Source organism: Sycon ciliatum, chromosome 5 (genome assembly GCF_964019385.1).
Source record: "Sycon ciliatum chromosome 5, ocSycCili1.1, whole genome shotgun sequence".
Lineage (NCBI taxonomy): Eukaryota > Metazoa > Porifera > Calcarea > Leucosolenida > Sycettidae > Sycon > Sycon ciliatum.
Window position 1 is genome coordinate 23,668,501 of NC_088647.1, and position 22,935 is coordinate 23,691,435.

At 46.2% G+C, this 22,935-nt stretch overlaps 1 protein-coding gene and 1 long non-coding RNA gene across 2 annotated transcripts; both read left to right on the top strand.

Annotated features, from left to right (window-relative positions):
- Window positions 1-9,112: 9,112 nt before the first annotated feature.
- LOC135816684 (adenosine 5'-monophosphoramidase HINT1-like) lies at window positions 9,113-10,603 on the top strand. Its single transcript, XM_065329818.1, has 3 exons — window positions 9,113-9,249; window positions 9,674-9,778; window positions 10,334-10,603. The coding sequence occupies exons 1-3, from the start codon at window positions 9,169-9,171 to the stop codon at window positions 10,478-10,480; spliced, it is 333 nt and encodes a 110-aa protein (XP_065185890.1). The 5' UTR covers window positions 9,113-9,168; the 3' UTR covers window positions 10,481-10,603.
- A 3,193-nt stretch (window positions 10,604-13,796) lies between these two features.
- On the top strand, window positions 13,797-19,884 carry LOC135816685 (uncharacterized). The gene is made up of 3 exons (XR_010553457.1): window positions 13,797-14,150; window positions 15,306-15,328; window positions 19,627-19,884. It is a non-coding gene; the product is annotated as an uncharacterized LOC135816685 (long non-coding RNA).
- The last annotated feature ends 3,051 nt before the right edge of the window (window positions 19,885-22,935 follow it).

Genomic DNA, 22,935 nt, shown 5'->3' on the forward strand with positions numbered 1-22,935 from the left:
CTATCCAAACACGGTACAACCGGTACCTATCAACGGACCTCAACTTCGTCTATCTGCTAGGCTGCAGCACCAGGTCGTTGAAGGACAGCCTCTTCTTCTACAGTGTCCCAAATGGCCAACGGAACTCATTGTCCCGACTCAAATACCGTATTGTACTGCTATTCCTCAGCAGCAGCTTTTGAACACGTATTTCAGCAAGAACGGCGAAGTGAAGGAGAGCAGCAGCCCCAGCATGTTTCTGCAGCACTGGCAACCACAGCCTCCCATGCAGAGCCCAGCATCAACTCTCCACCGGTTCATTTCTTAGCAGCCATAACAGATCTGTTGCTGTTGCTTCCAGTCAAAGACGATTGATGACTCCGTGTCCATGGAAACCGTGTCCCAGTCAAGGACGATTGTACGATGTGGACGATGTACATTGATCTGTACGAGCGCCTGCTGACCATTAATAACACGAGCGGTAATGTCGACCTGTGTCCAAACCAGAAGAGACACCGACGCAAAGGCTCCCACGTCACCTGCACTGATTGCTCATTTGACTGCATGCTACAGTTTTTACCGGACAGCTTTGTTGGCGCATCGTCTCGCTCAGTAGTCAACTACACTGGTGTTGTCTTGCTCCTTTCCATGTTTGAGTTTCGCGTTTCGCCACCTGTTCCTATCATATCCGTCATAACTGATTTTTATCCCTGTTGCTGCTGTCACGAACGCATTTTGCCGGTCTGGAGAAAAGAGAACATGGAACCGATACCCGAACCGTGGAAAACGATGCTGGCGTTAGGGTATCCGAACATGAAAAACATAGGGTGCACCCCTAAATGTAAGTACAACTTCAAGCCTGATCAGCCACTTGAAGTCCAACACTGGTCCAAGCACTGCTCTCTCTAAGTCCAACACTGGTCCAAGTATCTCCAACTGCTCCTATCATATCAGCCATAACAGATCTTTATCCCGGTTGCTGTTGCTTTATCCGCTTTCTTACCAACAGCACTACAGCCTTGTGTCTATCCTAACACGGTACAACCGGTACCTATCAACGGACCTCAACTTCGTCTATCTGCTAGGCTGCAGCACCAAGTCGTTGAAGGACAGCCTCTTCTTCTACAGTGTCCCAAATGGCCAACGGAACTCATTGTCCCGACTCAAATACCGCATTGTACTGCTATTCCTCAGCAGCAGCTTTTGAACACGTATTTCAGCAAGAACGGCGAAGTGAAGGAGAGCAGCAGCCCCAGCATGTTACTGCAGCACTGGCAACCACAGGCTCCCATGCAGAGCCCAGCATCAACTGGACATCTCCACCGGTCATTTCTTAGCAGCCATAACAGATCTTTATCCCTGTTGCTGTTGCTTCCAGTCAAAGACGATTGATGACTCGTGTCCATGGAAACCGTGTCCCAGTCAAGGACGATTGTACGATGTGGACGATGTACATTGATCTGTACGAGCGCCTGCTGACCATTAATAACACGAGCGGTAATGTCGACCTGTGTCCAAACCAGAAGAGACACCGACGCAAAGGCTCCCACGTCACCTGCACTGATTGCTCATTTGACTGCATGCTACAGTTTTTACCGGACAGCTTTGTTGGCGCATCGTCTCGCTCAGTAGTCAACTACACTGGTGTTGTCTTGCTCCTTTCCATGTTTGAGTTTCGCGTTTCGCCACCTGTTCCTATCATATCCGTCATAACTGATCTTTATCCCTGTTGCTGTTGTCACGAACGCATTTTGCCGGTCTGGAGAAAAGAGAACATGGAACCGATACCCGAACCGTGGAAAACGATGCTGGCGTTAGGGTATCCGAACATGAAAAACATAGGGTCCACCCCTAAATGTAAGTACAACTTTAAGCCTGATCAGCCACTTTTGAAGTCCAACACTGGTCCAAGCACTGCTCTCTCTAAGTCCAACACTGGTCCAAGTATCTCCAACTGCTCCTATCATATCAGCCATAACAGATCTTTATTCCTGTTCCTGTAGCTTTATCCGCTTGCTTACCAACAGTACTACAGCCTTGTGTCTATCCAAACACGGTACAACCGGTACCTATCAACGGACCTCAACTTCGTCTATCTGCTAGACTGCAGCACCAGGTCGTTGAAGGACAGCCAACGGTCTTCTACAGTGTCCCAAATAGCCAACGGGGACTCATTGTCCCGACTCAAATACCGCATTGTACTGCTATTCCTCAGCAGCAGCTTTTGAACACGTATTTCAGCAAGAACGGCGAAGTGAAGGAGAGCAGCAGCCCCAGCATGTTACTGCAGCACTGGCAACCACAGCCTCCCATGCAGAGCCCAGCATCAACTCTCCACCGGTTCATTTCTTAGCAGCCATAACAGATCTGTTGCTGTTGCTTCCAGTCAAAGACGATTGATGACTCCGTGTCCATGGAAACCGTGTCCCAGTCAAGGACGATTGTACGATGTGGACGATGTACATTGATCTGTACGAGCGCCTGCTGACCATTAATAACACGAGCGGTAATGTCGACCTGTGTCCAAACCAGAAGAGACACCGACGCAAAGGCTCCCACGTCACCTGCACTGATTGCTCATTTGACTGCATGCTACAGTTTTTACCGGACAGCTTTGTTGGCGCATCGTCTCGCTCAGTAGTCAACTACACTGGTGTTATCTTGCTCCTTTCCATGTTTGAGTTTCGCGTTTCGCCACCTGTTCCTATCATATCCGTCATAACTGATCTTTATCCCTGTTGCTGTTGTCACGAACGCATTTTGCCGGTCTGGAGAAAAGAGTACATGGAACAGATACCAGAACCGTGGAAAACGATGCTGGCGTTAGGGTATCCGAACATGAAAAACATAGGGTCCACCCCTAAAATTAATGTAAGTACAACTTCAAGCCTGATCAGCCACCAATGCGGTATCTGAGTCGGGGCAATGAGTCCCCGTTGGCCACTTGAAGTCCAACACTGGTCCAAGTATCTCCAACTGCTCCTATCATATCAGCCATAACAGATCTTTATCCCGGTTGCTGTTGCTTTATCCGCTTGCTTACCAACAGCACTACAGCCTTGTGTCTATCCTAACACGGTACAACCGGTACCTATCAACGGACCTCAACTTCGTCTATCTGCTAGACTGCAGCACCAGGTCGTTGAAGGACAGCCCACGGTCTTCTAAATGTAAGTACAACAGTTCAGCCTGATCAGCCACTTGAAGTCCAACACTGGTCCAAGCACTGCTCTCTCTAAGTCCAACACTGGTCCAAGTATCTCCAACTGCTCCTATCATATCAGCCATAACAGATCTTTATTCCTGTTCCTGTAGCTTTATCCGCTTGCTTACCAACAGTACTACAGCCTTGTGTCTATCCAAACACGGTACAACCGGTACCTATCAACGGACCTCAACTTCGTCTATCTGCTTGACTGCAGCACCAGGTCGTTGAAGGACAGCCAACGGTCTTCTACAGTGTCCCAAATAGCCAACGGGGACTCATTGTCCCGACTCAAATACCGCATTGTACTGCTATTCCTCAGCAGCAGCTTTTGAACACGTATTTCAGCAAGAACGGCGAAGTGAAGGAGAGCAGCAGCCCCAGCATGTTACTGCAGCACTGGCAACCACAGGCTCCCATGCAGAGCCCAGCATCAACTGAACATCTCCACCGGTTCATTTCTTAGCAGCCATAACAGATCTTTATCCCTGTTGCTGTTGCTTCCAGTCAAAGACGATTGATGACTCGTGTCCATGAAACCGTGTCCCAGTCAAGGACGATTGTACGATGTGGACGATGTACATTGATCTGTACGAGCGCCTGATGACCATTAACGTGTGTATTCGGCCGGGTTCTAGCGTCAGATTCCAGGCTCCACAATGCAAATCCGCCCTTTCAATGCATTGTGAAGGTTGAACGCCGAGCAGCTCGCTACGGCGTACTAGTATTGGAATGTAAGTACAACTTCAAGCCTGATCAGCCAGTAGAGCTCAGGGCCATTCGCGGGCCTCTCCTAGTCACCGGCGTAGCTGTGGGTGTGTCTGTGTGCATTGGCGGTGGTGCTGTTCTTGTTCTTGTCCTTGCCGCTTCACTGTTCTACGGAACATACAAGATCCTAAAGAATGTCAAGAAACTGTCGGACCTGGTTCTAATGATCACCTGCCTTTTACGACCGCTTTTGCTTGCTGCGCCACGAAGATGTGCATGAGCTACTTGCCTGCAGTCCATTCATCGGAAACTGGCCCGCTGGCTTTTGAAAGTCGGATTTGGGCCGAATTCAGGATCAAAAACCCACTTTAAATCTCAAAAATCTGGGTTTTGGATCTGCTTCTCCATACATTTTGCCATGGCATACCTGTCCTAATTTTGTAAAACCTGGCTGAATTTCTATTTCCCTGTTCTTGGACTTTTGTGGCCTCAAATGTGGCAAGGAGTAATTGCACGGGTCACACAATGCAGGATGTACTGTTGTTTTCACGATATCTACAACTATGTGAGAGAGACACCAAAAGTTAGGGTGCCAGTTTCCAATGCATGGACTGTAGTACTTTACTTGGGAGGCTCAATGGAAACCTGCCGTAGGCTAGGTGGTGTGAAACTACTCTTTATTATTGTACCTAACTTGTACCTAAACTTGTCCATCATCATCGTTACATCATCGTTACATCATCGTTACATCATCGTTACATCATCGTTACATCATCGTTACATCAACATTGAGTTCAGTACGATACTGTAGTGACTTTCGGTTTGTGACAGTTCGTCTTCGCTTGGCTTTCGCTCTTTATGTTTGTTAAAAAGAGTTTTACACAAGAGAGAGAGAGAGAGAGAGAGAGAGAGAGAGAGAGAGAGAGAGAGAGATTGGAAGCTATGTGTTTCAATTTCTCTCTCTTGTGTGTACAATCATTCTTTGTTCGCGAGGGGCATAGCTCATGCACATCTTCGTGGCGCATCTCTTCTCCTCATCGGAACTGTCCATCATTGTATACTATTATTGTACACGTGCACGTCCAGCCGCATTTTAGTTGAGGGCGCCAGATATACTATGCGCTCTGGGTCGGATTTCACCGAGCGCAACTGTACATGTACATGTTTGTATACTACACTACACGCCCTTTGTAGTCCCCTATGTTCTCTTGATGTTGTTTTTCTCTTCCATTCTATGTAGGCTTGTGCACTTTCATAAAAAATAAAATAAAATAAACATTGTATGTTTAAGACATTGACCAAGGCGAGGTCTACATGTATATTCCGCATATCATCCGAAGTCGAGGTCAATATCCTGTTTATCACGATTCCTTTGCCTTATGATTTTTCAGCATTCCATTTACAACTCGCCCATTGAAACACTGCAATATCTACCAGATCTTTTATCCATAGCAGCCGTTCAAGCTCTGCCCTAGGTGTTATACGTCCCCATTGTTTCCATCTTCCTTTCAAATGTAAAATTTTGTTTTACAAACTGTACATCCTGCCTCTTTTCATGTACGCTGCTGTTAGCTGGTGTGGCTTGTCCTCGGTTCTCGCTGAGCATCTCGAAATCCACCATAGAAAACTTCTTCGTATCCTGTTTAGTCTACCCCCTCTCTACCCTTCTGCTTCCCTGTATGTCCTTGCAAATGCTTGCCCACTGTCGACCCACCGTCAAAAATTAATTTGCACTTTTGCTCACAAATTTAAACTAGCTCTACATCCTCCTCATCTTAACGTGTATAACTGGTTCCGAATCACAGATGGCTCCCAGACAAGATGCTCTGTTGCCCTCCCCTTGGCTAAAACGTCCTCCCTTGTACGCTCTCCACTCTTTGTTGCTTACTCTGCTTGGCTTGCGCTGCCCGCTACTACGGGCAATGCCAGTACCCTGGACGCATTTAAATCTGCTCACTAGATTCACCATCACCTGTCCCTCCCATGCTTCTCCGTCTTGACCATTACTTTTCTTCTTTTATTCACCATGGTTGGTTAACACCCACATCTCCCGTACTGGCTGATTTTCTTCTCATGCCATGAGGTGTTGTCTATAATAATAATAATAATAATAATATGCTCTCCTTGGCTCGGCAGCTATCCTGCGTAAGGTTCTTGATTTGTAATGCTCTGGGGTGGGTGGTGGAGTTCTTTCGGACCTGTTTTCCTCCAAACCCCCTCGTGTTTCCTATGATCGATATTTAAAAACGTGTGGTGTGTTTCTCTCTGTTGTTTACTTACCAACATACTTAATATCCATATGATGCATTCTATTTACACCTCGCCCATTGAAACACTGCAATAGCTACCAGATCATTTATGTCTTTTTAAATCAAACCGCGACCATTACAATACTGTGATCTAAACCATACCGCTAATTATTCGACGCATAATGCGACAAAGTCTTTTAAAACAAATCCACAAAAAGCAACAGTTTTAATCAGCCACTTACCAGTATATCCCTTGCCGAAATTGTATTCTTGAACGCAATATTCTTCTTCATTTTTCTTATACTCCGCTCCATCAGCACTCCGCCGGAGGCAGGAGATTGGCACCCAACGGGCTAGCATCCAGCAGCTAAATCCCTTCTAAACGAAACTAGCGTGCATATTCACATCGGATGTTGCCTTTATATACCCCCCCCCCCCAACATATCTTAGCCCATACGGCGTTCGAGATGCTCAGTACCAGGGAGTAGTACCCTGCTCAGTACTGGATACCTGGTATACCGGTACGCGGTGTACATGTAGCAGTCTAGATCTATGCTACGGTACGCACTACATACTCATTTACGGTACAGGACACATACGGTATACCATCCTCACTTTCCCATTTCTCTCTGATTGCTAATTCTGTTCGAACTTGGCTTGTAATCACCAGTACATTTTCTTTTTTATTATCACCATCATAATATTGGGCATCAATGCCCGTTTGGTTTGCGGTTTAAAATAAAACTCCAAACAAACAAACAAAACTCTGTAGGGTCTGAGGCTGCGAAGCGTACGTGAATTCATGTTTGGTTGGTTGGCTGGCCTTTATTTTACTTCTCATATTCAAACACACTCAAACGGGAAGACGGCCCAATAAACTGATGGCGAAAGCTTAGCCTGGAAGTGGCTATGGAAGCACATAGTAAGAGATTAGGATACTAACAATTGAGAGAAAGCTGGGGGGGGGGGGGGGGGGGTGGAAGAATCTATAATACTATGTGAGGATTACTGAACTGCACTGGGCCCATGGGAGGGTGAGCAGAGAGTAGCACAGCGGAGCACCAGCAACAGAAAATCTCCGCTGACCGCAGCGGCTACGGTTTGCCTAAGTTTAGTAGGCCGTGTGACTGCTGATGGTTGGCCTCCGCGGAATGTGCCGGCATAATTTCGGGAATTATCGGTGTGATTTTTAAAACGGGAATTATAGGCAATTTTTGTGGAATAATCGGTAAAATTTGAGCAATGCCCCCCTTTTTTCAATTTGTTTCCATTTATAACGGATTTATAACACCCTGATTTGTACCAAAAAGCTTGTGATCCTGAAGTTGATCGCCCGGTGTTTCAAAAAAGAAAGAAAAAAAGCTTCCAGCCGAGTTTCACGCGAACCGTGATTTTTTTGCCCGTACAAGTGGCAAAAAAACCGTACGCGGTACGGTATCTGCAAAAAGGGAAGAAAAAAATCATTATTGTGAGAATTATTGGTGGAATTACGGGAATAATCGGTCGAAATTTTGAGCAATGCTCAAAGGCATTCCGGGTGCGTTCCGGGTGTTGTGCTGTTGCATGGGCATGATTGCCCGTTTGACTTGCGATGTAAAATATAAAACAATACAAACACAACCAGCTTTAGGATATGTCGCTCGTGGCAAGCCACCTCCAAAGCCATGTTGCCCGTGAAGGCTGTGCCAAACAGTCGGAACAGCACGGGGTAGGACTCGGGAGAAGCCGAAACGGAGATTGCTCCGGGACAGGTTTCAGACCTTCTCTTGCCTAACGTGGTGATCGTAAGCGGGTGTCAGTTTTTTTCTCTCGCAACAATACAAGTATCTATTTGGGTAACAATGAGAAAAAGCAAAGCAAATACAAAGAATGAAGCTTATGTCAGTGGAGCTCTCTGCGTTGCAACGAAGCACTAGAGTCAGACACATGTGTAGCGCCGTCTGATTGCAACGCGACCGTTTCCCTGCTGCGAAGAAGCTCCGCCTCCATGCTGGCGCTTTTTATCCAGATAGGGAGGGAAACATTTCCGTCAACGCAGTTGCGTCGTTTAGTCAGCGAAGGATAGAACCGCAAACCGAAGCAAGGAGGTAGCTCTCTTGCTACTGCTGTTGTTGTTGTTTATTTATTTTACATCGCATGTCAAACGGGCAGTTCTGCCCAATATTATGAAAGCGATGACAACCAGTAAGAAAAGTCAGAAATGAAGAGAAAAATAAATAAAATTTATTTAATAAAAATACGAAAATGGAAGTAGCAATGGGGGGAGGCAGGGTTAAGACGAGCAGAAAAGGGATCTCAAATTTACAAGTCGGGTCATCGTAGCATGACTCTATCGAGCCTCATCAGCAGGTTACGAAAGCCATCACATTTAACCGAAGTAAAACACGCGCATTTGAATTCACGGACAGATACTATGGACTTCATACAGTCGGGCAGGCCATTCCAGAGTCGGCAGCTGGCTAGAAGCGGTCATGTCGATTGTTACTGGACGATGACGAGACCAGTAGGATACTTGACAAAGCTTTCCCTCTTTGGTCTCTCCATAACCTTGAACCTTCCGAGTTGGAAGGCTGTCGGTCAGCGCTACGGAGGTGTGTTGAAGCTAGGTGTCAGGACGTCGAATGTCTCAGTACTCTGTCAGTTTTGTACCTAGTTGTTGTACTTTCTGAGTGTATAATATCTAGTTACAGTGCTGGAGAGTTACCATATGTCCTTTTTCCTTTCTTCATTAATTATTGGCTCAATACCCGAGTTTCAAAAAAAGGAATTGCGATAATCTAGAACGAGCTGAACAGTCATTTTCACAAAGGCTTTCGTGTTCAAAACGGGTGGATACTGGATACGAAAAAAGATGTGTACAGAGATTCGTCACTCTCGCTACGCGTATTCGGTACGGTATTGGTATCGAACACGATGGCTATGTACCGGCTACACGCAGCGAGTGCGGCACAGCATGACACTACTCCCACGGTAGCGATCCCGCACTGCACTGGGCATTCTTTATCAATTTCTAGAAGATCCATAACAATGGCGAAGCCTAAAGATACTGTTTTCGGCAAGATTCTTCGCGGAGAAATCCCCGCCAAATTTCACTACCGGGACTCGGAGGTACTGTATAACTTAGCACCTCAGTTGTCATACCATGTATCTTTTTAGCGGTATCGATATGTGCTGACCAAGTTTTGACAAATGTCTTGTTAGTACAGTAGTAGTCCTGGGTTTCTACCCGGTAGCACTCAACCTGATTTCCACTCTCTTGTTGTTTTATTTGTTTTGGTCTCAGGCCGCGGGACCTGGGCAGTTCAGTTTTTGTAAATAGCGGCTCCCGAGTCCCTGCCCCGCAAGCCAGGCTTCTGGGATTCAATTACATGTAATTCCCTCCCCTCCACTAGTGCGCGCCGCATCTTCGGATGGCTTTATGATTATCAGAGTTCATACTTGTAGCTTCTTCATGACTGCTGTGTGATGGGCTCGCACTTGTTGATATTAATATGATCGCTCTCCTACTGATGTTTCTCTGGCGTATTTTCAGGTCGCCTCCTTCGACTCTCTGAGACCGCAGCCTCCAATTCATTTTCTTGTTATCCCCATCAAGCCAATTCCAACGATGACGGATGCAACGGATGAGGACGCAGCGGTAAGAATTATATTGGGTGGCCAAGGGGGCTCACTTATTGCCATGGGGTTAGCTCTGCAATGCCTTGGGAGTTGTGCCTGAACCGCAGTGTTGCGGGTTCAAAATTCAGCAACTACTGCGTACTGTAGACTGTTCAATCAATATCTAGTGAACAGAGCTGCGATAGCGCCACACTTCGAGCAGCAGCGAAGAGAGACTTGGTTGTTAGGGGTGTTCGGATAATGCTCGAAAAGGTGGCAGATTCTACTCGAAAAGCAGTGAAATTGGCAGAACCATACAAACTTTATGGCAGGAAATTCCTCGAATTCTGCTCCATTTCTTTATCCACATACCAAACATGCATGAAACTTACCAGAAAAAGTACCGAATTCTGCATTATTTTTCTGCCGGCAGAATCCGCATATGCCTATTGGTTGTACTACTAGGTAGTAGATCTACTCAGTATACAGTCATGTACTGTTGCTGTGTGCTTACTGAATTGGATTTCAAGTACATGTATTTTTAGGGCTGTTGTGGATAGCATTGCGTGTCTGGTGTGTTGTGTATCTGCTTCAGGTCCTCGGGCACATGCTGGTCGTGGCGGCCAAGGTAGCCGCGGAGAAAGGGCTGAAGCCGGATGGCTACAAAGTGTTCATCAACAACAGACTACATGGCGGACAGACAGTCTTTCATGTGCACGCGCACGTCCTTGACGACTCCTAGAAGATCGAATTATTATTATGTCATGTACAATCTACAATGACATTCACCTGATCATATTATTGAGGCTAGGCTAGCAAGCGCCTTTGATTTCGAATAAAACTTCTTTGATGACAGTGCGGATCATGGTGATCAGGGTGTCTTTGCCTGCCACAGCATTCTGCACCAATCCTACACTACACTCTACAGAGTACAGTGCTGCCTGATGAAATTCGATCAAGTCAGTCGCTTACTTGTCTTTGCATGCGCCCTGACCTAGCCCTGAACCAGCGCCAACACGATAACTATAAGTCCTTATTGGCGTCACGCCATCGTGGAATAAAGGAATAACTATAATAATTACAGGATAGGGCGAAGTGGTGGCCCGCCGATGCGAACGTCTTTGCTTGGTGTGTTCCTCAACGCGTCAGGTGATGCGGCCGCGAATCCGACTAACTACTTTACTTGTTCTTCTTTTTACCAGTGTTGGCAGGCCTAGCGCTGCACAGCACCCAGCCGCCAGCGTGGCATTGACTCGGCTGATCGGATTTCAATGAACTCGTAGATCTACTGTTCTTGCATTACATCTGTATAAATGCTATTCACTGGCACTGAAAAAAAATCGAAACCAACAAACTCAGTGTCAGACTCGGGTGGAGAGCCAAGGGTTAATTTATAAGAAGAAAAGAGGACCAAAGAGCTAGAAGTTACGGTATAATAGCCCCTGACATCACCAGTTACTTAGAACCTTCCAACGTAGACCTTCCAAGTAGTTGGAAGGCTGTTGGAGTGCGCATCCGAGATGTTCTAGAGCTGATTGACAGTTAATTGTAGAACGTCAGTACCATTGGTCAGTGTCGTGCAATGTTATCGCATGAGCTGATGGTCCAGTAACTGGTGGTGCTAGTGGATATTATAGCGTAACTTCTAACTCTCTGGTCCTCTTTTCTTCTTATAAACTCAATGTCGGCCATTGATCCAAAGCACAGTATAGGTGCATGTAGTTGGGAGAGAGGAGCACTATTGATATCCCGCAAGTCTTCGTGGGCTGCTTCGAAAAGCTCAGGTTGGCGGGTAATGTGGACAGAAAACTCTCCAGAATTTGGTATCTATCTGGTATGTTCCTTGCATGTTTTCATTTCACTACTTTTCGAGCAGAAGAAGAGTGTGTTACTCCCTACATGGCTCTTCCCCTACTATCGCCGAAGTCGCACCAACCTCTTTTTCGAGCAGAAGCTGCCAATATTTGAAAGTATTATCTGCCAACGGCAACGGGCTAGCTATGAACAAGCGGAGCTTTTTTTGTCTTGCACAGCGCACACAGACGTCCGCGCCGCCAACGGTTGCAGAACCAAGAGCCGTTACCTGGTTACAGACAGCACGGTCCAGGGAGTCCTAAAAGAGTAGGTATTAATTTTACGACCCCCTAGTACGATCATACAGCTAGCCTACATGAAACAGGACCGGGGGCCGCGGGGGCGGGGCAGGCGTTACGCGTATCCAGCCTGGACGATTCTCCGGAGTAGAATCCCCGCACGTGAGAGACTCTCTCCCGTGCGAGAGAGAGAGAGAGAGAGAGAGAGAGAGAGAGAGAGAGAGAGAGAGAGAGAGAGAGAGAGAGAGAGAGAGAGAGAGAGAGAGAGAGAGAGAGAGAGAGAGAGAGAGAGAGAGAGAGAGAGAGAGAGAGAGAGAGAGAGACGGAGAGAGAGAGACGGAGAGAGAGACAGAGAGAGAGACGGAGATAGAGACGGAGAGAGATTGAGAGAGAGAGACGGAGAGAGAGAGAGAGAGAGAGAGAGAGAGAGAGAGAGAGAGACGGAGAGAGAGACGGAGAGAGAAACGGAGGGAGAGAGAGAGAGAGAGAGAGAAAGAGAGGGAGAGACAGCAGAGGTAGCTAACTAGTTATAAGCTAGCGTTAATAGAAGCGACCACACACATTGGCCACGCCAGTAGCATAGAGACTCAGCTCAGCTGTTGTCGAATGAGAAACAAGAGAAAATAGCTTGTTGCTGCTTTCTTGCCGTTTTGGTCCTGGAGTGATGGAGGTACTTCAAATAGCTACATGTACAATCATGCTCCTCTTTCATGAGGCATGCGTCACACTCTCGTGTAATATTTCTTTCCTTTCTTCGTCTTTTTGTGAGAGCTTGGACAATCCACGTGAAGTTGTCCAGGCAAGAAGGGCAGCAATGCCTGTTCATTCTGGCGAAGTAAATACAAATTATAACATGCATGCCATACCATACATGTAAGGCGTAACGTGACGGTTTACCATTTAGCGCAACCGAGCAGTTACACCTTTTACGAGTCGTAGTTCTACATTATAGCGAACTACATGAAATTGCAGCAGGGCAGCCACACGTTATTTTCCTTTCGTTCTCATTCGACCACGCTGAGCCAAGTCTGCATGCTGCTGCATGGCGTAGCCTCCAACTACTTGCGTGGCCACTTCCATTAACGCTACTTTTTTGTGCTCTCTCTCTCTCTCTCTCTTCTCTTTCTCTTCTCGTCTCCTTCTCTTCTCCTTTTCTTCTCTTTCTCTTCTCTTTCTCTCTCTCTCTCTCTCTCTCTCTCTCTCTCTCTCTCTCTCTCTCTCTCTCTCTCTCTCTCTCTCTCTCTCTCTCTCTCTCTCTCTCTCTCTCTCTCTCTCTCTCTCTCTCTCTCTCTCTCTCTCTCTCTCTCTCTCTCTCTCTCTCTCTCTTTCCCTCTCTTTTCTCTCTCCTCTACCTGTCTCTTGCTTCTCAGTTTTTTTAGGGTTGTCAGACAAGTACATGTACAAGTATGACGTTTTACTCCACTCAGCTTTCCCGCTGCTCTTACTAAGGCCAAAACAAATAATGACCTTGTTTCCGGTCGCCCGACCGGGCTACTTTTTCCCAAATTCTGAAACTTTTTTTGGTCCCAAATGTATGCAAACGGTGGCAATGCCATGTGTGCAAGTGCACTCAACGAGTCCTAACTCAGTCAAATCTCAACCGAATTCCACAATCGAAACACCTACAAGGTAGCAGAGATTCTCAGCTGTCGGCTCGAAAACCTCCGGGGTCGATACGAGCTAGAATAACGGAGCTGGAAGGACTCGAACTGTTTGCTTGATTTCTCAGGATGTACGAAAACAGGAATACACCACATGCTGTACAAGAACAGTGAGTCAGTCAACTTTGACATTGATCCTTGCCATGATATATGTACAATGTTCATGTGTAGGTGCTCTTGTCCATCAATACCACAACGATTGAGGAACCAAAAAAAGTATCCAAAAAAAGTTTCATTCCGGCCGACCGAGTCTCCTTTTTGAGGGGTTGCCGACCGGAAACAAGCCTATTTTTTGTTTTGGCCTAATTTAGAAAAGCGATCCTGTCAGCTTTTCTATTATTGTGTTCACATGGCAAGAAAAACGACACCGCTATGCTACGTAACTTTCTACGTAAGGTGCTCGGTATTTCACTTAGGCTACGTAAATCTCTACGTAAGGTGCTCGGTATTAGATCTACCAACGGGTGGAAGCCGCGTGCTGTGCACTGCACGGCAGACATTGTGTTGCAGTGCAGTCCGTGTTCGGATGTGCATGCGCAAGGAACTTCCTTCTTTGGAACTGCTTCTTGTATGAGCTGTTTCGGATATTTCGACTCCTGGCCTGGCTTATTTCGTTTCGGCGCTGCTGAGACCTCCTTTCGCGGAATATTACTGACAGGTGAGTTGACCAGTTCCCTTTGATTCATTTGCTTGTGTTCACTCTTTCATTTACGAAAAGTGTGCTGATTTTGGGCGGAATGCAATAAATAATGGAAAAGCTGACAGGATCTCTTTTCTAAATAATTTAGCTTTTCCGCTGCCGAGGCCTCCTTTTACGGAATGCTCGATGACAGGTGATCTCTGAGTTGACCGGTTTCCTTCGATTCATTTGCTTATGCTCACCCTTTCATTTACGGAAACGTGTGCTGATTTTATTCGGATTTAGATCCATTTTTATCTCTTTGCTAGGGGTGAAACGAACATCGAATTTTGAATACGAACGAACTCTCACACTAACGAACGAACTCGAACGAACATTCTCCATTATGTATTTCATGGATGAATTTTTTTTTGAAGACCATAGTTAATTTATTATTATTTTATTACAGTCTGTCAGTACTGGCGTTCTCTGTACTTGGCTGGCCACAGTTCAGACGGTGTACGATACATATACACTGCCAGAACAGAAATATTTGAATTTGAATCACAGGGTTTTGCAGGTAGCTGCAAAGTCCATCACCATCGTCCGGACGAGAGTTTTCTTCTCATCGCTAGCTCAGGTCGTCAGAGCAGGAGAACGGTACTTCTTGACGTGGGTACGAAGATTGCTTGTCGTCGCTCTGCTGTGTGATAGAAAATTTTTGAAATTGAGAAAATGACTTCGTCTTTCCCGACCACTTTATCAAATTCCGCTCCAACTCCGGATCGCGATGAAAGGCTCGAATGTTTTGACATGATTGCAACGAGTGCACGTTTGCTTTCAGGAACAGATGTCACAAGCGACTCGAATCCTTTCACTACGAGTACAAATCTAACTCAAACGGACACACAGAAATATTTCAAGAAACTTTGTCCCGACGCGACACTCAACTCCTTCAACTTGCTTCAACTTCAAGTGATCATCAAGGCAAACACAGTCGATCAGCGTGCAAGCTCACGATCTCCCAACCTCCGCGGCTCCTTCGTGATCTAGTCACAAGCGATCTTTATGCTTGCTTGCTGTGTTCGTTTATCAATCTTGCGAGTTCGTTCGTTCGTTTTCAAATTTTTCGAACGAATATTCGAACTTTCGTTCGTTCGTTTCACCCCTACGAGTCTTTGCCCTTGTCTACAGTGTACGAAGAACGCGAGTTCACGGTAAGGCTTACCGGTATGTTAAAATGTGTTGTCGAAATACTCATATTCATTGTACATTGGAACGTTACAAGTAAGGCACTGGTCAGTGGCATACTATCGTTGGCAGTTCCCAATCTGGAGGGAAAGGTTCAAGGACCCATTGACCGAGTTTGCAAAATAAATTCGCATATCAGGGAAAATCTCCATTGTGGAGAGGTTCAGTAAACTTGTTTGCTTCATACGAAACAAGCCAATGGGTGCAGTCTCGTCTCGTGAAGATCTCGTACTTGTATGATTGGATTTGTTTACTTGAGTCTGGGCTGTTTGATTTATTATTTGTGAGTACCGCCGAGATTGCACTGCCCCAAATAAAGTTTCGTGCCGCCAAAGCAAGAATTACGATCTGCAATCTGTTTGTAGTACCTGCAAGAATGTGCTGTACATGTATCGTACTTTCTCTGTTGCTGTTTCAGTTGCCGTCATGTTGTTAAGGTGGCTCACGCCTATTTCAAAAAATTTAACGATTGCTCTGAAAATTTGGTGGGCGGTTGCTCTTAGGTAGTGTATGCAAATGGCGAGTTAAAAAAACGGGGTCTCAATGCTAACTTTTGAGATATAGGCGATGACAATTTCACTAAATTGTCAAATTTGTACAGGATTTGTGATGTATAGCGGACGGGTATTTCATCAAGAACCTGATTTAGAAACTTCCTCATTTTTTGGTTATTGAATGGACTAACTGTGTACATGCCAATGAGAAAATAAAAAACATATGCTTCAATGCTCAATTTCGCCATATAGGCGCAGAATGCCTTTTTGATAAGTTTGCTTTGCTACATGTACATGCACACCTACATGTACATATCCCATGTACATGTCCATATACATCTACTCTTCTCTACTAGCCCACCCCAACCCTGCAATACACATTGACACAAGTGTACACACACATACCACACACAAACACACACACACAAACACACACACACGCATACATACAAACACACACATGCATACATGCAAACACACACACACACACACACACACACACCTGTCCTGTCGAGCCACTACCACTAGGGTCACGTGGGCCCCGGAGGGGCAGCAGAGAGAGAAAGAGCACGTCACCCGGTGGCGCTCCAGACACACACGCGCACACACACACACACACACACCTTTGGAAAGCCCATCGCCGAAGGCGATGATAGCTATTAGGCGAGGCAGAACACACACACACACACACACACACACACACACACACACACTACTACTACTACTACTACTACTACTATGTACAGCTACCCTATCGGGCCACGCCGCTCCCAGAAGCGGGAGACAACGACAAGAAGAGAGAAGAGAAGAGAGAAATCGCAAAGTCAACAATATTTGGCATGGCGTTGCAAGTCCTGTGGCCTTGAGAACCGTCTTTCGCAATGCTTGAATTCATGACGGCAGTTGTTCCTGGCTGCACGTGACATCACACACACACACACACACACACACACACACACACACACACACACACACACACACACACACACACACACACACTACTACTGCTACTGTAGCATGGTTGCCCAAGGGCCACACCATTCCGAAAGAAGCCGGAGTCGTTGTCAGGAGCAGAAACGGAGATGACGACTCAGGTCACTCTGTCGACGGAACTGACGGCTGCAGCGAGAACAGCGGACACAATATGACGCTCTGTCAGACTTGGTTGCCCGATGGCCACGGTCGCACATGTGACGTCTGAAACCAGGCACTGGCTTGAATTGCCGATTGCATGTCAAACACAAGAGAGAAGCATGGACGCTGAGCGGAATAGATGATGCCGGTGCGGACACTTTCGATGGTTGCAGGGGCAAACAATGATGCACACGCAGGCCACCACGAGAGTGAAACCACCTTCTGCATGTACCACATTGCACAGCACCACGCTGATCCTGGATGGGGAGACTTTGCTCTGCACCACATTTGTGCCTTGTTTGTCACCTGGCTGGCGAAATGACCGATGCCAGATAAGACAGTCCACCCGCCAGGCAGACCTATCCTGACCAACCTCATACCAGGCCAGACAGACAGACAGACAGACACACACACACACGCACAAACGTGCATGTAAACAGTGACTAAACACACACACACACACACACACACACACACACACACACACACAAGGCACACACATGATCGCACGCCTGCAGACCATCGCTCCAATGAAGATAAGATTACTACTTCTTTGCGTAAATATGTTTGAGATAGAGTGTCACTCTTAGATGTGACTGATGCCATCAACCAATGTCAAGGAAAACAATTCACGGTTCGCGTCAGACTCGGCTAGAGGCCGAGTTTTCCGCATCCGTAGGAACACCATCATCCTTCAAGGATCAAGGCGCAGATGCAAGGAAAGAAATTCAAAGAATGTGTTCAATCTTCTTCTGCACACGGAGAAATAGGTTTGGGCATTTTCGATGATTTAGAATGTACGTCGCGTGAATATGACAATGTGACAGAGGCAGCCACAATTTACTGATTACTGTGCATTGATCTAGCTATATACACTGCAAGTGCACTGTAAATATTGTGTTACATGCACGTAGTTGTGAAGGGAGACAGTGTACATGTACATTCACCAATGACACACCTGTCAGACAGCAGGTTAGGGCTAGTCAAAGTTATGAAGGCACAATATACGATACGAAGGCACAATTTTGCGATGTACTTGAGTTTGTGAATATATAGTGGACTTTGTGTTCACACATACTCTACCAAATTGCCATGCACACCCTTGTAACACACACACACACTTGAGCCTGGGGAGCATGATTGCTGTCAGCCAGTGTTGCTTTCAAATGCTTATTCTCGTCAGGAGTGATGTGAAACACATAGTGTACCGCTGTGATCAAGTAGTGGCAATAACTATAGTAGAGTTCTTGGTGGACAGCGATTACCATAAAGAAATAGTGAGATACTACAGTAGTACCCTCTACTGACACAATGCAACCACGTTGTCCAGTACATGTTCGAATCAAAAATACTTTCGTACATTCGTGACCATTTCAATTTATATTCAAGGGCGACCTCCACAATTCACTGGCTTCAGAGTCGATTGATCATTATAGAACGGCCATTCTTGACAAAATAGTCAGACAAATTTTGCGAAGGATGGCGTTCTACTGTGGAAGGGACTCGCCAAGTAACTTGAACCAATTCAACGAAAATACAAAATACTCAGGTTTTACACATTCACGTACCCGTCTGTGCCGTCCCCCATTCCTTCCAAGACATCCACATAGACTCCAACGCTTTTATTCTACTCTTTTTCCGAAGCCGACCATGGGCATGGCCAGTGCCTGCTGGAAGGGACATCCCAACACTTCTCTGACAGGTGACAATTTCCACAAGGAAAAAATGCACCTAAAAAAAGTAGCCAAGTGAAGGAGTGAAAAAAAAGAAGAAAAAAGCTCACACTCTAGACTCGAGTACGAGAGTTTCGTACTCAGGCCATCTGCTCGAGCTGGACCCTTCGAAACTGGAGTGCGCTACAAGCTCGCTACGCCAACTCCGCATGCACTTTTCTCGAACGTAGGATGCGCGAGAACCTGCGCAGAAGACGAGTTTAGAAATAGGCGCGAGCCACCTTAAAGAAACGTTCAGTAGAGAGGTTCTGCAAAACGAAAATTCGAACGAAGTTGCTCGACAGTCCTTGCGAAAGTGTGTACGAATTTTTGCACGAACTTTGCGTTCTGCACATTTTCGTAGTTTGCGCGGGCCAAGTGCACGTACGCCATGACCCGATCTCACGAAATGTCCTACGAATACGACAGTTCATTTCGCGTTCCCTGCAAGTTTCGCGTCCCAAGTTGCGAAGTTTTGCACTTCATGGCAATGAACGAACCTTTTTACGCATTTTCGTTTTGCAGAACCTCTCTAGTGACTCATTTGTTTCATACGAGACGAGTCAATGAGTTGGTGTGGCTTAGAATCTTTCGCTGTAGAAGAAATCTATTCGTATGTCTATTGGAGAAATAATTGTATTCACTGGTTATAAAATAGGTTAAGACAAACTCACAGAATAAATACCATTGGTCCCTTGGTGTTCGTCCTAAAGAGGTTCGACTGGATATCATTCATACTCACCAAAAGATGTGTAAGATTTTATTATTATGGAGTGCCTTGTTTATCTCTCAGTACCTCCAACCAAAGCCTATCCCCTTTTATCCTCAGGATCAGTGTAGTTGTTGGAACGAGGTTTTGGACTCAGCAATGTATTTGTTTACATGTTAATACATGTTTATTGTTCCTCCTTTGTGTTGTTTTAGAAAATCGTGGACTACCAGTTTGAAGTCATTGAACTACTTCCAAAAGTTGTATCGACATCAACAGGATTACGATTTCAGTGCAATATGATGCAGGATGACCTTATCACGATAACCCATGATTATAAACCATTATAAACACAGAATCAACAAAAACATCTGCGACAAGTACCTTGTTACATTTCTCAAATAAATCTGATCGAGGGTGGGGAAATCTGAAATATCTGAAAGGCAAGACAATTTTATGACAGTCATGAAACACCCTAGTAAAATAAATAAAATAATAATAATAATCAAAATTTTGAAGGACGCTTCACGCAGCTTCATTATACTTGAATTGTTTGCAGGCAACCTGCCTACACCCAAGAGAGCACTGCATTTCACACAAATCCATTGGTATCGTTACAACGTTTCGGTCTTTATGACCATCATCAGGAATGAAGTGGACATGGAAAGAACAGCAGTATAAAAGAGGGAGGCAAGCAAGCAAAGCGCGGTACATAGTGACAGCGCGCGTAGAGAAGTGCAAAGCACGTCATGGCGGGTGTGCATTACTACATATACATGACAACACAAGCACAAACGGCGAGGAAAGTAGATACTGCGCTACAGCAGTGATAACAGCCCAGTTCCAGTCTCACACCACCAGTGAGGTGTCTAGAGCCCCGCGCCACTCGCAGTAAGGTGGTGTTATAGCAGATCCCAGCCACTGTTATTGTTAATTTCCGGGGATCGCTCCCTGATATTGATCGCCTCCCGGATCCTCCTCCTGGGGCGGTCACGCTCAGAACCGAGAACCCGGATACCTGAGAAAGCCGTTGCTCCCAATGGCAATGGGTCAGATGCATGCTTGGCCGCGAAATGCTCACCCAGCGCGGTGCCGCTCACTGTGTTGCGTGCGTCGTCGTTGTGTTCTTTTGTCCTGGTAGCGAGGCTGCGGTACGTCTCTCCGACATATTTATCACCACATTTGCACTCCAGGTGGTATACAACATTTCGCTCCGTGCATGCCCCCGAACCGGACATGCAGGCGACACAAGCAGCTTTGGGCCGCCCCCGTTTACGGGGCCTGGACGGGTCTACATACCTGCGGCATGGTGGTTTGCGGAGGGCAGACGTGCAAATCATAGAACTTAGACGGCGGTTCCTGTAAATCAGCTGGGCATTTATCTTGTACTTCCGGAGTAATTTATGAATTTTGTTGTGGATATACTCGGTGTGAAACGGTAGGTTGAGGGTGACACGGTATTCATTCTGCACTCTGACACGTCGGGGGCGCATAGCTCGTTCACGTGCCGAAACTATAACTGACTCTGGGAAGTTGTTGAATTTTAGGATGTTGGTTACTTTTTCTTCACTTCTTTTTAGGGTGTCGGCATCGGAGGATAGGCGGACGGCACGCAGGAACTCAGATATATTAAATTCACTCACCAATCCACGGAGTTGACTGGCTCAATCAATTTCATGGACACGACCGTCCATGTCTCACCAGATGGATCTATATCCTATGAACTATACCGCAAGCCATGTCACAGCGGACTGGTATCAGACTACAACTCGTCAGTTCCCAACCAGCAAAAGAAAGCAATCGCTTCCTCTGAGTTCCTGCGTGCCGTCCGCCTATCCTCCGATGCCGACACCCTAAAAAGAAGTGAAGAAAAAGTAACCAACATCCTAAAATTCAACAACTTCCCAGAGTCAGTTATAGTTTCGGCACGTGAACGAGCTATGCGCCCCCGACGTGTCAGAGTGCAGAATGAATACCGTGTCACCCTCAACCTACCGTTTCACACCGAGTATATCCACAACAAAATTCATAAATTACTCCGGAAGTACAAGATAAATGCCCAGCTGATTTACAGGAACCGCCGTCTAAGTTCTATGATTTGCACGTCTGCCCTCCGCAAACCACCATGCCGCAGGTATGTAGACCCGTCCAGGCCCCGTAAACGGGGGCGGCCCAAAGCTGCTTGTGTCGCCTGCATGTCCGGTTCGGGGGCATGCACGGAGCGAAATGTTGTATACCACCTGGAGTGCAAATGTGGTGATAAATATGTCGGAGAGACGTACCGCAGCCTCGCTACCAGGACAAAAGAACACAACGACGACGCACGCAACACAGTGAGCGGCACCGCGCTGGGTGAGCATTTCGCGGCCAAGCATGCATCTGACCCATTGCCATTGGGAGCAACGGCTTTCTCAGGTATCCGGGTTCTCGGTTCTGAGCGTGACCGCCCCAGGAGGAGGATCCGGGAGGCGATCAATATCAGGGAGCGATCCCCGGAAATTAACAATAACAGTGGCTGGGATCTGCTATAACACCACCTTACTGCGAGTGGCGCGGGGCTCTAGACACCTCACTGGTGGTGTGAGACTGGAACTGGGCTGTTATCACTGCTGTAGCGCAGTATCTACTTTCCTCGCCGTTTGTGCTTGTGTTGTCATGTATATGTAGTAATGCACACCCGCCATGACGTGCTTTGCACTTCTCTACGCGCGCTGTCACTATGTACCGCGCTTTGCTTGCTTGCCTCCCTCTTTTATACTGCTGTTCTTTCCATGTCCACTTCATTCCTGATGATGGTCATAAAGACCGAAACGTTGTAACGATACCAATGGATTTGTGTGAAATGCAGTGCTCTCTTGGGTGTAGGCAGGTTGCCTGCAAACAATTCAAGAATAATAATAATAATAATAATAATAATAATAATAATAATGAAATTCTGCTACAGCAACATGCACAGAATGACCTCCTTATAAAAAAAGTATCACCACTGTCCACCACTACACTCACATGTATCCCCGCAGAAGAACATGCTAGTGCCATTTTCTGCAAGAAAAGGCTTGCACATCAATGCGTATGATACGGTGTAATTGACATGATGTGAAGGCCATCATTTACATAATTATTGATATAGGGCATTCCATTGGTGACAGAAAAAACAAAAGAAATTATAGCAATAAAAACTGCTTTATGGCAGTTTTCTAAAAAAAGTTATTGTGTTCTCGTCCATGGACCCCGTCTAAAAAGTAAGAAATTAACGAAATGTGATAGCCGAAAATTAAAATTTCACACAAAACCTCACAATAATCACATACAGAATGAAAAGCTACATGCAGAAGACCTGTAAAAGGCCCTAGGCCTGTGGGACTGCCGTATTCAAAATTTAATAATAATAATAATAAGACCTTTTCCCCTCGTGATCCTCTTTCCTATGCATGCATGACATGCATGTTGCCAATTGTTGTGCGGTACAAGTTTAGTGTTGAAAGCAGCATTTCAAGTGTTGTGATTATTGTGAGGTTTTGTGT